General features: G+C 30.6%; 1 protein-coding gene across 1 annotated transcript; it reads right to left on the bottom strand.

Moving 5' to 3' along the window:
* Window positions 1–1,402: 1,402 nt before the first annotated feature.
* Window positions 1,403–10,086, bottom strand: LOC108777637 (diphthine--ammonia ligase). The gene is made up of 12 exons (XM_018544575.1): window positions 9,972–10,086; window positions 9,618–9,802; window positions 9,440–9,513; window positions 9,173–9,353; window positions 6,115–6,206; window positions 5,959–6,049; window positions 5,703–5,880; window positions 4,887–5,054; window positions 4,449–4,750; window positions 3,495–3,816; window positions 3,203–3,304; window positions 1,403–2,884 (listed from the first exon to the last, which is right to left on the bottom strand). Exons 1-12 carry the CDS (start codon window positions 10,084–10,086, stop codon window positions 2,580–2,582), a joined length of 2,115 nt encoding a protein of 704 aa, XP_018400077.1. The 3' UTR covers window positions 1,403–2,579.
* Window positions 10,087–15,293: the final 5,207 nt, after the last annotated feature.

Consider the following 15,293-nt stretch of genomic DNA (forward strand, 5'->3'; position numbering starts at 1 on the left):
ATTAATAAATAATATACGCATATATTTTAGTTAATATAAATATATATTATTTATTGTATATTAATACATACAGTGCTCGCCAAAACCGGACCACCTGAATAATTTCTAAATGGTTCAAGATATAGAATTGAAATTTACAGGGATACAACGGGATCATAAAATCTATCATTGAACCCCAAACACATCCACCATAATATCCCCGGGAGAAGGGGGCCTGAAAATCTTAAATGGCATGTGGGATCGAGTGAAGGTTCGTTTGAAAAGCTTTCAAACGGGGTTCAATGATATTTTATGATCTCGTTGTATCCCTGTAAATTTCAATCCTATATCTCGAACCATTCAGAAATTATTCAGGTGGTCCGGGACTTTTAGCGGGCACTGTATATCAGTAGTAATGTATGTGTATATATCTATTTTTAATAAATTATATATATTAATATAATTTTTCTTCAAAATTTTGAAAGAAATATATTATACTAAAAATTAAATCATTTGTTTGTCATTGATATCATCTTTGCCTATTCAAGATATTACAATCATTAACGAAGATTGTATTTTTCTCTTCGTTTTCGAAAAACATACAATATTGACCTATGCTCTTGCATTTTTTTCCAAATTACCAATTCGGATATTCGTGAAGAGAAAGAACCATATCAGTATACTACTAATAAATTTTGTAAAATATTTTCTTTTCTGTCGATCGCTACATGTAGAACAGAAGGGAAAGAAATAAAATGTGAAACTAAAAAAATAGCTATTTCTTAAAAATATATATCATTCTCTTTATTCTTCTTTTACGACATAATCCTCGGATTAGTATTCTGTTGCGTTCAGATGTGAACATCTTTTCTTTTGCATGTGTTTTTACATACTTATTACATAGTATCCACATTTTGAACAGTGCGCTCTTTCTTTTTCGCTGTCAAAAATCAGTTATATTTATATAAGTATTAGATTATGTTGCATTATGTACACGTACAGAATAACGATAGTAATTGCGACTGTTTAAAAAATGAGCAGGTTGCAAAATATAAACTTTGGCATATCGTTGCATCAACCTCGTATATAATATTACGTCAGAATAATCTTAAGAGTATTGCAATGCAATCTGTACAAAATATTTCTAAACAGTGCGTACGCGCAAAAAATACAAAACTACTGCATAGCATATTATACTGAGTATGCCAACTTCTTTTCCCGATTTTTTTACAACTGCGATGTCATTCTAGTCATGATTTTCCCATGATTCCGGTGACACAATCAATTAATAATTGGTAATGCAATTATCTAACGATACCGGCAGCATTAGTGACAGCGAAGAACATCATTGTGAAGAATTTATATATGTATATACATACATACGTACACTCGCACACGCGCGCGCGCACACGCACACACACACACACACACACACACACATATGTTCTACGTTCCAGTCATAAATTAAATCGCACTGAAGACACCTAGCGGTGACCTATAATTTCTTCCTCGCGACAACAATCTCAGTTTTCTTCCTTTTATTTAGAATTCGAGTAAATGTCGAGTGCTAGTTTAAAATGGCTGTGCACAATTTAATGTCGTTTAGAGAAACATCACACACGTTAACATTCCGCACATAATTTACAACGCCATAAAGTAACGTATACTTTGAGCAAAAAAGAAACGAAACATTATAACGTAATCAGCAGTACAATTCGTACGAGTATTATTATACCTAATCTCACGCGTTGTTAAAGAGCACTTATGCGCTAAACGGGGACGGGCTCATAGCTCAGAATTGCACTTGACCCGTCATTGACTAGTGGTACTCGGTATACAAGATAATATAGTGTCTGTTTCATCTTAACTGCACTTTTATTGCTATTTTTTATTCAAAAAGATACGGGATATATCTTCAATATTTGTAAGAAAATGAGACTTGTGAGAAAACTATATAAAAATGCGGCTAGAAGAAACAGCGGTGTAACTACATCGTCAGTAAATCTCGAACCAACAGCCGTGTCTCTCACGTATGTAACGCGTACGAAACGCGAGTGCTCTAATACGTCTATCAGACCATCAGTGAAGCAAAAGGTCTGTTCTTTTTGGCTGAACTTTTGCACTAGTTCATCCTTCTTCCCTTTCTCTTCAAGAGAAAAGGAAAAATGATGAACTGGTGCAAAAGTTCAGCCAAAAAGAACAGGCCTAAAGTAATATCGAGAATTATCTGCGCACGTATAGAGAACTTAATGATTGCAACGCCGCTTTATCCTTCTAGAGTAGTATTGGATTCATAACGGCCGAAATAATTAAAGCAATAGCTGTAAAAGGACGTATAAAGCAAAATGCTGTTTTGAAAAAATACACAAGAGATTCACACAATTTCGATTGTAATTCGTGATCAGTTAAATTATGATTGCACTCTGTGCATGAGTATTCTATAAAGTAAAGCAAGACTTTAAACGCATTTTTTTTCCTGTTCTTGTGTCAAAACAGCTCTCTTACTTGCATGCTGTTTTTGAAGTATCAATTTTTTTATCCTAAAATGTGCGCTCCAATTCCGATGAATAATTGACAGTGTAAAAAATTATTTCGAGTATTTACTCGTGCCTAATACCATATATAGATAACAAAGTACTGAAATTGTGTAAGTGAGTAGCTGGTATAATGGTAATCACTAAATTCTGTGTAGAAAACTTCGATAGGACGTTGTGAAGAAAGTTTGGGCCCAAAAAGCTGCCAACTTTGTAAAATATTCGCAAATTACATGTTGGATTTGCGCTTTGTGAACCTTTCCTGAGTTTACACAATAGATAATCAAAAGCCTCTGACAATTCATTTGCATTCAACTCCATAGATGGCAAACTCGCCTCCGTTGTCAAATTACCAGTAGAATTGGATGAACCTGTCCATAAAAATATCAAACTTAAAAAAATCTTTGTTAAAACTATTTTTAAATATTCACACGAACTGATGTCTAAGTATAAACAATTAATAACTGATATTAATAATTGAGATTCAGATTTATTATTATATCCTACTTTACTACAATTATACTACCATTATCAAAATATTATAGTATTTTATTTCTTAAGAGATTTTTACTATTTTTTAATTATAAATTTTAGCATTTTTTATATTTAAAATAGAGAAAAAATACGTTTATAAAAAAAAAAAATTCAAAAATGTATTATGGATACGCAATTTATCAAGAAAAATTTACCGGTAGACATGTAACATACAATCGCCGACACATTATTTTCATAATTCCACCTACGTCTTATGGCTATCCTAAAATTAGCCACACATTTTCCTGTTTCCTCATCTGTAATAAATAATAAGATGTATCAATATATGTAACAATACATCTCTCACTAGTTTTTGAATTAAAGAATACAAAAATATTGTATATTTATGTAAGTTACTGTAAAAAAAACAAAAAATAAAGAAAAAATAAGTTCTTCTACTCAACTTACAGCAAATACTTCCTTACCAAATAAGTTTTGAATACTTACATTCAAATCGGTTATTATCCCTATGAGCCCAAACACACCACTCAACTTGAGCACCACGTGGTAAATTTGGTACAACAACATAATCTACAATAGCATTTCTCGTCCTCCTTTCCCATTCCTTCCTCGCATCTTCTATATAACTAGAATGAGTCAGGAAACAGATACCTTGTACTATATCTCGAAGTTTCGCATCCATAGCTTTAACAATACGGTCTATGTGCCTCAATGTTAAACGACACTGTCGTTTAATGTTCATATCTAGAAGATTCATATTGCCAGGTATCAAAGGTATTTGCCCAGCAACTAAAATAACATCATCTACCTGTACAGAAAATTACATTTTTATAAAACAGATATCTTAAATTTTTTAAAAGAAAAATTACAAAAAAATTCTATAATAAGACTAACAAGGATTTAATACTTTAAAATCAATTTCCTTAAAAATATATACTTAATAAAAAAATAGTCAATCTTTCTCTAATAAAAAAAATCCATATGTACCACGAAATGTATGGAGATCGAATTATATCGAAGATATTGTTGACTCTTTTCTACGTGATTGGTCAACTGATGATTTATAAGATAAATGATGAGACATGAAAGCTGATGATTTATAAAATAAATGATGAGACATAAAAGGCGTGCGCTGTATGCTAGTATCTTATAAAAATATATTTATCATATTAATCGAAAGATACGGTAACCTCAGGTGTCAAATAAACGTTTTATTAATTTTTTTATATGTTTATGACTCCCACTCATGAAACTGACCTATTATACGCGAACGACAGAATCACAAGATTATCGGATTTCAATAACGGATGATTCGATCAAATTCTGAATATTCTATTGATAGCTGGGGTTTAAATTACATAAGTGTTTTATTTTTTTCTCTACATATCCTATGAGTGGAGATATTGCAACACAAAGTCCGAATCTGGAAATTGTACTTACACGAACAGCCTGAGAGTAAGGGCCAATATTGGCAGGTGCCCAGTGGCTTATACTTTGAACATATAGCGTGTGGCGTTTATAGGTCCATTTATCGCCACTCTCTTGATTCTCCTTATACGCTGTTGCATCAAGTGCGACATGTACATTCAAAGGACATTGCACACATACACGAACTGGCGGATTTCTCTTACCCAACCAGGAGACGTATACTTCATTTATAGCCTTGTAATTCGACATATCTTTTATGTACAACGTTATCGCGACTATGTCAGATGGGCACAAATTTTCATTTTGTATCAAAGCTACAATTAGATAAATATTATATGTAAAAAAGATTTATTAACGATTTTTTATGTTAATTAAATTTCGCATAAGAAATAATTGTTAATTTGAATAATTACTAAGCCGAAAAGTATGCGATTAAGATGTGAATTTTACTGCTTAGTTTTTCCAGTGCCTCTTCTATAGCAGGTGTTACGTCCGGATGTTTCCCTATAATACCCCCAAACCAGAACCATCCTGTTTGATTTCTGTTAACAACCGGAGCATCTGGGCAATCTTCCTCTTCATACAAAATTTCCATTGGACTCGGAGGATGAAACTGACCTGTGTATTCACAGATACATTTTGATATATTTTATATACATTTTTCTGTTTTTTATGATGTTTGTTGAAATCTTGTAAAAAAAATTCTTTGAAAATTTCTGGATATTTTCCAGATTGTTTTTCTCAAAATTCCAGATAAGAAATTAGAGAATTTTTTAATGAAACTTTGAAATAAAGAAATCAAATTATAAAACAAGCAATACAAATAAAGTATATATTAAAGTATTAAAAATTAGCAAAAGACAGGAATTCCAACAGCTTTGACTATATCTATCAGTTTCTACAATTATGGAGCTGTGAAACCTATAGAATATTATAAACAAGGCATATACTACAATGTAATATCAATGAATTATTATATTTTGCTGAGTATTATCTTCTACAATGTGTCACCTTGATTTTTTAATAAAAACTCATGAAACATACAAAAACGTACATAAATATACACGGGATGTATATGCTATATTTATTGCTGATTCTTAACATTATCAAAAAAATGTTTTTTAAAAATAGAATTTAAATTTAAAAGTAAATTTCTCAAAATTTCTCTGACAATCTAATAAAATTTCAAAAAAATCCGTGATTTTTAAAAGTGAAAAAATCTAAAGATTCCAGGTAGTAAACACAGTTTTTTCCATAGTTTTCTACCTGAGTTTGATGCCTTCAAACTATTACTTTCACATGCATGCTCGTCATTTTCATCTTCTGATAAATTACAGCCATCATGTAGCTCAGGACCAATGATTTCAGCAATGTAATCCTGTGGCGACTTTATCAAAACATTTTTTAGTCTCTCAGATAGACTTAACTTCTCCAATTCTCCATTCTAAAAAATAAGTCTTCATTTTGATGACACTTGACAGTATCTTACAATTATTAACGTGATAATAAACCAAAAACTTACGTCCTTATCTTCTAAATGGATTTTTGTAAATCCGAGGTATCCTACAGGTGCTACATCATCCCTTGAATTTACAATGCTCTCATACTCATCGCTAAAAAAATGAAGTATAGTTATACAGAAGTACATAATACATAAATATAAATATATAATACTTACATTACAATACTTTTAGCAAACAAAGGGCAATCTAAGGTAAAAGTTTCATATTCTCCTCCCTCACCACATATATTCACTCCATATTTTTCTTTCTGTAAATAAAATTTATCGATTATAATCTGTAAAAATATAGATAATAAAAAATAAAGTTATATTTTCAGTTTCGTCTCATTATATCCATAATCAAAATACACAGAGTATCTCGAAAAACTAATTATTAATAAAGCGGTCATATGCAGGTAGAAAGGACTAAGATAAATCAAAAAGTCCTGTATCATTTTGCAATTTTTTAAGTTAACAATAAATTAATAAAGATTACATATCCACTCGGTTTACCGCCAAATACAAGAGCGCGACGAGATACTACCCAACCTCGTACATTGGCAAGTGCGCAGAGTTGTTTACTATAAGTGATATTAATAAATTAAATAATAATTCTTTGGTAACAAAAACTCCCATACAATTAAAAATTAACTTGGAAAGAAAAAGGGCACTAGGAGTTAAGCGCAGATAACTTTACGCAAACGCTGATATTTATCAAGCAAAACATATTTATTACAAAACTTATTCTTACATGTTTCGGGAAATTATTTCCCTAAATTTCAGCATTATATTTATTAATTTTCCTTTTATACCTTTATCGTGCATATTATTGTTTCTTTAAGATGAAATTTTCATCTGATTTTATTTCTCGGTTGTGGGGGAGCTTGCTGTGTTTAAACATCTTTTAATCTTTTTGTCAATTTTAAATTATATTTTATTTATGTAACTTTCCATTGTCTCTGAAGAAGGCTAAAAAATGAGCCGAAACATGTAAGAATAAGTTTTGTAATAAATAAGTTTTGCTTGATAAATATCAACGTTTGCGTAAAGTTATCTGCGCCTAACTCCTAGTGCCCTTTTTCTTTCCAAGTTAATTTTTGATATTGATAAAACACGAACGGCAAAAGACGTCTTCCTGCATTAGGTAGTGCTATCTCGCCACACGCTGGTATTTTATACTCATTTGGCAATCTTTAGAAAATATTGTTTGATTAAATATTGCAAAAATTGTAAAATAATATAGAACTTTGTGATTTATGATGAATTCGGTTATTATTATATTATTCACTACATTGTATTAATACATATTACAAGCTGCTTTATGTAAAGTATCTAAATACAATGGCATATATATATATATATATATATATATATATATATGAACAAATTTGTTAATGAAATAATACATACATTTATATTCTACTATATAATATGATCATTATCATATAGACATTTAAAATATTTATGTTCTTACATTTAATGTTGCTTATTCCATATATAGCAACTTTTAATATGCTTTAATCAGTGTTGGGCACAATTAAATTGTTTTGACAATTAATAATTAACAATTAAAATTACATTTTTAATTGCAATTGACAATTAAATAAGTTAATTGTAATTGTAGGTTTGTATGATTACAATTAATTGTGGATACAATTAACAATTGATCTTTATAGTATGTATTGCAAATTGTTCTGTTAATATTCTGAATATTGAAAATCTATGTATAGTGCATGTAACGTAAACTATAGATTTGGAACATAGCTCAAGTACGCTGGCTTCATTCGGTATTTCATCTGATAATGAGAAAAAAGAGGTATTGTATGAATCATTGTTACTTTTTTCTAAATTATGTAAACATATTTTCAAATTAATAATTACATTAATAAAATAAAAATTAATACGTTTATAAATACTGCTAGAGCAATTGACAAGTACTGATAAGTAGATATAAAATAATATTCTAAAATGAGACTTTTGCATGCATAATATTTTAGTAGTTATGCACCCCCAAAAATGGACTTTAGTGGCTCGGGATAAGAGACTTGTTATCTTTTGTAAATTTTTTTTTCCAAACTAATAATAAAGAGAGAAAGGGTTCACGAGCAAACAAATTCATTAAAACATTTAATTTTATTCTAATATATTGCGAAGAATATTACGTTATTTTTTGGCGTTTCGTCCCGGAGTAGTTCCACTACTGGACTCATCAGTAAGGCATTGTAGTGGAAGCCTACCTTAGACACCTGTGTAAGTTATTAAATTGAGATTCTATATATAGAAGATATCTTTATAAAGAGATATACGCGTATCTCAGCACTTGCGAGAATTTGCGAATATCGATAGACCTCTAATAGCGGATCGACGTAGTAATATTCTTCGCAATATTTACCCAAAGTAAGAACAATGTCCTATTAATAATTAACTAATATACGTAATCCCCCCAAATTTGCGCGCCGAACATTCGTCGGTCTTGAAACACAATTTTAATAATCTGAAAATACTAAATCTGGAAAAATTATGATAAGAACGCATATTTTCACCCGCGTAAATTAAAACATTGCTCGTAAACCCTATCTCTCTTTATTATTAGTTTGAAAAAAAAAACTTGACAAGCCTTCTCACTACTTGTTTTATAAATTTTTTGAACATGACTGGAGGTACTACCGCGCCTCCTGATCACTTACTTTTTAGAGTATAGACATATAAAAAAATATTTTAAAAAATATTGAAAAAATAATTAAAAAATATTATATACCGAAAGAGAATGAAATACGGCGAAAAACAGGGATGGTAGGAGGGGAAGGGGCGAGGTGAAGGAGTCGAAGTTGGTGGAGATGTGAGATACATATTTGTAGTATTATTTAACTTCTTTAAATTATGAACTGATTATAAATGTTAATTGTACAATGTTAATTGTGCTTTAGTTGCAAATTGCAATTAATTTTAGTTGCAATTAACTTTAATTGTAAAATGCGATTGATCGTTTAATTGTGTCCTGCAATTAATCAATTATTTGCAATTGAAACACTACAATTAAGTATTTAATCAATTGATTAATTGATTGAAGATTCAATTGATTGATGCCCAACACTGGCTTTAATCTAGTGTAATGCAAGTAATCGAATTCATTATCAGTTTAATCAGTCTTAAGCACTTAAAGGCTTTGTCAATAATTAGGGGATAGTCTGTACACTATAGATATAATTATAAAAATATTAACAATTTGACTTACTATCTTAATGAGATGAGGTTGCATTTCAAATATAGATTTGCCTAAATGTTTAATTTCAAGGCCTAAAGCTGCAACTTTAATCAATATTGCGTTAACAGAACTCTGTATCATTTCATTTAACAGCTCATCCTGGTCCCGTCTCCATAAATATGACAAGGAAATAAGACCTAAACGATTACACCTACAAGAAAAATATATTTGAAAAAAATTAATAAGTGGCAACTAATAATATTACAGATTCAAATAGAAGAAATAAATAATAATTACACATTTTCTACACGAATTCGTTGATAATCACTAAAAATAGCACCACTTGACACAGCCTCTATATTTTCACGTTCCTGAAAAAATATGTATTAAAAAAATATATATAATTATAAAAATATATTTATATAGAGATTAATGTCACACGTATATAACTTAGGAGATAGAAAAGTTAATTTACCTTTACTGTACTCAAAAGCTTAAAGAGATCTTCAACTTCATCACTATCCGTAGGATAATAATATTTATCTTGCACGTTTGCTTTACCAAACGTTGGATAACGATATATAGGCAAGCCTATAGCTTGAGCAATGTACTTAACACCTTGATGTCCTACCGTTTGGAACATAAATGAATCCAGATCATCTGGAAGCAGTGTGTTAACCCCTATGTTACATCTGCATAAATTTTAAATTATATTTACAATATAAAAGTTAAATTAAATAAATATATAAATTAAATGTAGTTTTAAAATTTATGTATCCATTAGCAATATATAATTAAATGCTCCACATAATACATTATGTTTTAATACCTTTTTCAACAGGAAACAAATTAGCTAGAGCTACAATCTCATGGCCAGCTGCTACACATTGCATCATATTAAAGCAAGAATCTTTGCCACCACTAATCAATGCCACAACCTTCATCTTTCTTTCGTTGATTGTGCTTAGATTTCTTAGGAAGCAGGTATAACTAAAATTAGAGCTGTTTTATTTACTTAGGCAATCATCTGCAATAAAAAAAATATATACATTTCTTATATTTATGTATTTTAAGAGCAATAAAAATTTTGAAAAAATATGAAGAAAATTAAATCCTAATTAAATCCCAATTAAATCCACTAGTATTTCATTAATTAAAGAAACATAAAAAAAAACTTACATATTTAAAAAATATATAGAAAATGTTTAAAAAATCAAATAAGATTAGAATTTACATTTCCAATCTGTAACATTCTTCATGAACTAAATTATTTTATTACACAACAATTTGATAAAAGTAGATTAAATAATGTGATAAAAATAGAAATTCTATAATATTAAACACATATATACTTCATGCAGTGCATATATCGCATATTTACAATTTATGTAATCATGTAGAACAAATATATAGCAAGTCTTTACAATATTAGAAACAAGATATTTGGTGATAATAGACAATTAATAAATTATTTATTAGGGACAATTGAGAGCGACGAGATACAGAAGCTACCGTGCATCAACAAAGTTTATGAATGGAACCGCCAACGTAAACAGTACAAAATGTAAAAAAGAGACGGGATGTGAATTATTTATTAATACATATATATATATATATATATATACATCTCAGCTACACAAGCAACAGTATTTATCGTGGACGGCGCGGGCCGCGGGGAATACCGACGATTCCAAGTATCTCCCACCGAATGTGAGATCGGTAAATGATCGTGAGGATATTACGATAAAGCACAGATTTATCACGCGACTCATACCGAGAGACCGTACCTACAGGCAGGACGGAACTTTTTGGTTATCGCGGAAACGGATATGCACGAGGCGAAAGCGAACAGCAAAAGTGACAGCGGATGACGAACCGCGCGTGCGAGCGCGAATCAAATGATCACAGCGGAACATGCGGCGGAATCTGCTAGGGGTTCTCCAATAAAGGTGATATTTACGTTAAATCAGTGGCGAAAAATCTCTCACACGATACTGTCGGCAGCCCATAGGAGACTGTGGATAGGGGCTATGGACGACAGGAGAGAAATGTGACAACAGCGATGGAAATGACGGTGGCGCCACGGCGAGGCAGCGTTCTGCTTGAGAGCGTCGAGAGATTGAGGTTATTTCGGATATTGCAGAATTGTGCCAATTAAATGAGAAAATATCGCCGCAATCGAATTCGCCTCTTCTTCACGATTGATAAAATGATATCATTTCGCACGTCAGAGACATCGCGTTTGTTGAAGGTATGAAAATATATCGATGAAAATGATCAAAATATCGAGAGATTCTCAAGTAAACATCACGCGATCGTACGCGTCGGTGACATCATCGATACCATGATATACGAATCACGAAGTAAAGCGGGGAGCACAGACTTTTGCATAACGCATAAAGCATGTGCATAAGGAATTTCATTGGTCCATTTTCTTATGCATGAGTCAATGGACCAATCAAATTCTTTATGCGTTATGCAAAAGTCTGTGCTCCCCGCTTTAGGATATGGGAAAAATGTTCCGTGTAGAGAAAAACGTCGCGTTTTCACTCAGAACGAAAGAATCTATAAGAAAAATGCGGGGATCGGCCTTGTGAACCGAGTTATTAAGCGTTAAGCGGGGAGCACAGACTTTTGCATAACGCATAAACCATATACATAAAGAATTTGATTGGTCCACTGACTCATGCATAAGAAAATGGACCAATGAAATTCCTTATGCACATGCTTTATGCGTTATGCAAAAGTCTGTGCTCCCCGCTTTAAAGTTCGAGACTTTACAGGTTAAGATATCTGTCATCCCGATTCGATATATATTATGTATATGTGTACACATACATGTACACAGTCGCAAGTATACTGCACACATATAAATATTCAATATGGCGATGAAATGTTGCAAGTTATTCGGTTCGGCGGCGGACATGGCAGTACACGAGAAACCCTATACCAGAGTCTGGACACGAGAGAGACAATTTCTGATTGGTCCGTCGTTTGTGGCAACTCCCGCTCTAATTCAAACGTCGATAACCTTATAAATTCATATAGGATAGAAATGTATACATAAACTTTTAGAACATTTTTATTTTTTTAACGAATATTAACTAACTTCACAAAAAAGTGAATTATTTGTTGGTACCTGCAATCTTCTCGGTTAACATTTTTTACCCATATAACTCATCGTTCAGGATTTTTAGGAAATCTTTTCATTGCATATCCTTTGACAGCTGAATTATTACAATACGGAGCAGCGCAGCCACCTATTTTTACTATAAATATTTATTTAATGTTATTATTTTTAATATTTAATACATCGACATCGATGATTTAATATTTTTTACGCTGTTAACTTAAATGAAAGAGAATATACAAATATATACATTACATTAAGGTTAGAATTAATAGACGAAGATAGTGTATATATATCTTTCTCTCTCGTAGCATTTTGCCACAATCGCGCTCGTGTCCAGACTCTGGCATAGGGTCTCTACGGAACATTTTTCGTGACCACCTTCAGTCTACACAGTTACTTAACTGTAAGGAGATTTCTCCATACTCTTACTTCATAATACGAATATACCATGATCGACACATCGAAGGCGTTACTATTCATATAGTTTCTACATCCGTTAATTTTGTATATACATTGGGGATGTTTATCGTTATTCGATATATTTTGCTGCTCGATATAAAAATATCGAATATAAAATTATGAATAAAATATTGACTAGATTATTATATTTACCATTCATATTCACACTCTCCAATTTTATGAATACTTTCAGGAATTTTGAATACATTCATTTCATAGTGACATAAAAGAAGGAATTTCATTCATCGTTTGTAATTTGTAATAGGGAATAGGAATTGGGACTATAAATAAACGAAGTGTCGATCTTTCCTAGTTTCCTCCATCAAATGATCAAATATCAAGTATTACATATTTTCATTTGTTAGCTCTAAAAGAAAATAGCGTTTTTTTTTTTATTTATTCGTTGATATATATTCGATATAATGTCTACTCATTCGGAATAAATATAGATAGTTTTGAAATATCTGAATATATTCTTTTAGTCAATATTTTTGCTCGATATTGACATGTCTAGTACATACACATACATGCCAACTTTCATTATTTTAACATATTGTGACAAAGAAAAAACAAAATATTTTACTGCCAATGATTGTATGCAAAATAATTATTCTTACAAAAAGCCTTGTTTTTTGTTGTTTAGAATTAGAAAATAAAAATATACTAACAATACAAATAAGAAAAAGGGCACAGAGCCAAATATGTTTAACGTACGTATAATTTAAAAAAACAAACTATATACATATAAAATTTCCAGACGTTTCGACTCCGATCGGGTCATTTTCAATGTATAAAAGTAAAATTTAAATATAAATAAAAAAGTACAATAAATATAAACATTCTTCAATTAAATAATACAAAAATTACAAACAATCTTCATCCAAACTGCATAATTATGGTAAAAATGATGTTGTAAACTAATGTCATAAGAATAAAAAAGATCCTAATAAAAATACAAAATAAAACTTAACGGAGTCCTAAAAATTATTTTAAAAGAATATGAATTTAGCTTTTCTCATAGCTGCAGAGTATCTTATTCAATTTTGATTCTCATTTGTATTGTGACATAGAAGAATTTTATTCATGGATATTTTAATTCTTTTTCTACTAATTTTGACAAGGTAAATAAATTCATATTCTTTTAAAATAATTTTTAGGACTCCGTTAAATTTTATTTTGTATTTTTATTAGGATCTTTTTTATTCTTACGACATCAGTTTACAACATCATTTTTACTGTAATTATGCATTTTGGATGAAGATTGTTTGTAATTTGTATTATTTAATTGAAGAATGTTTATATTTATTGTACTTTTTTATTTATATTTAAATTTTACTTTTATACATTGAAAATGACCCGATCGGAGTCGAAACGTCTGGAAATTTTATATGTATATAGTTTGTTTTTTTAAATTATACGTACGTTAAACATATTTGGCTCTGTGCCCTTTTTCTTATTTGTATTGTTTTATACATGTTGAGCCTTTTCATTACTTATTTTTTAAAATATACTGTTTGAAAATAAATAAAGTATAATATTTGTAAAGAGAGATATAAGATTATAATAGGCCTTCTACAATAAGCCATTATCTAAGTTTTAAGTATTAAGTCATAAGAAATTGACCACTCACAGTCGATTATTCTTCTCACATTCGATTGTGGTTGGTAAATTTCTTATGATTTAAAACTTAAGTATGGCTTATTGTAGAAGGCTCATAAAAATTAATATAAAGTTTTATATTTTAGGAATCCCTATTTTTTATTTTTTTATTTTTATCGAAAACGCACATTCTGATATATGAATTGTCGAAGTTTCTGATAAGTAATCCTATCAAGATACGACGAACTTAAATTATGTACACCCACGGTAATTAATTCTGTCCCTCGGAAATTTTCACAAAATGAAAAGTGACCTCCTTTCTATATTAATTGTCATTACTCATGCACGATAAGGTTCAGTCGTAACGTTAATCGTGTATGGATTGTGACAATTAATATAGAAAGATGGTCATTTTTTATTTTGTGAAAATTTCCGAGGGACAGAATTAATTACCATGGGTGTACAAAGGGATTACTATTATCTTGTCTTCGGAACATTCTAAGTTACCATAATACATCTTCAAGGAAATCAAATCTTTAACGATCAGTGTTTATAAAGTCGATTCCCAATGCGACACACGATATAAAAGATTGCATGATATACTAGAATCGTCTCATCACGAGATTGCAATGACAATCGTATCTTTTTGTATAGATTTTGCGCAAGATTCATTTTTCGTTATAAAAGTTATGTAATTAAAAACATCTCATAGGGCCGTTGTTCCATTTTTTGATAAAGTTTACCTGACGGGTAAATTTTATCAAAAGATGGAACAATCGACCCTCAATCATGTGCGCAGATTGCCAGATTTACCTAATAGGTAAACTTTACCGAAAGATGGAACAATCGGCCCATAATGAGATCGAATTGGTGTATTATCAAATCAATATAATGGCCTGGTTTACATCGTGAAAGAATTGGTACGCGTTAAATATGGGCGCATTCAGCAGAAAAGAGCGC

This window comes from Cyphomyrmex costatus, unplaced genomic scaffold, assembly GCF_001594065.2.
Source record: "Cyphomyrmex costatus isolate MS0001 unplaced genomic scaffold, Ccosl1.0 scaffold452, whole genome shotgun sequence".
Lineage (NCBI taxonomy): Eukaryota > Metazoa > Arthropoda > Insecta > Hymenoptera > Formicidae > Cyphomyrmex > Cyphomyrmex costatus.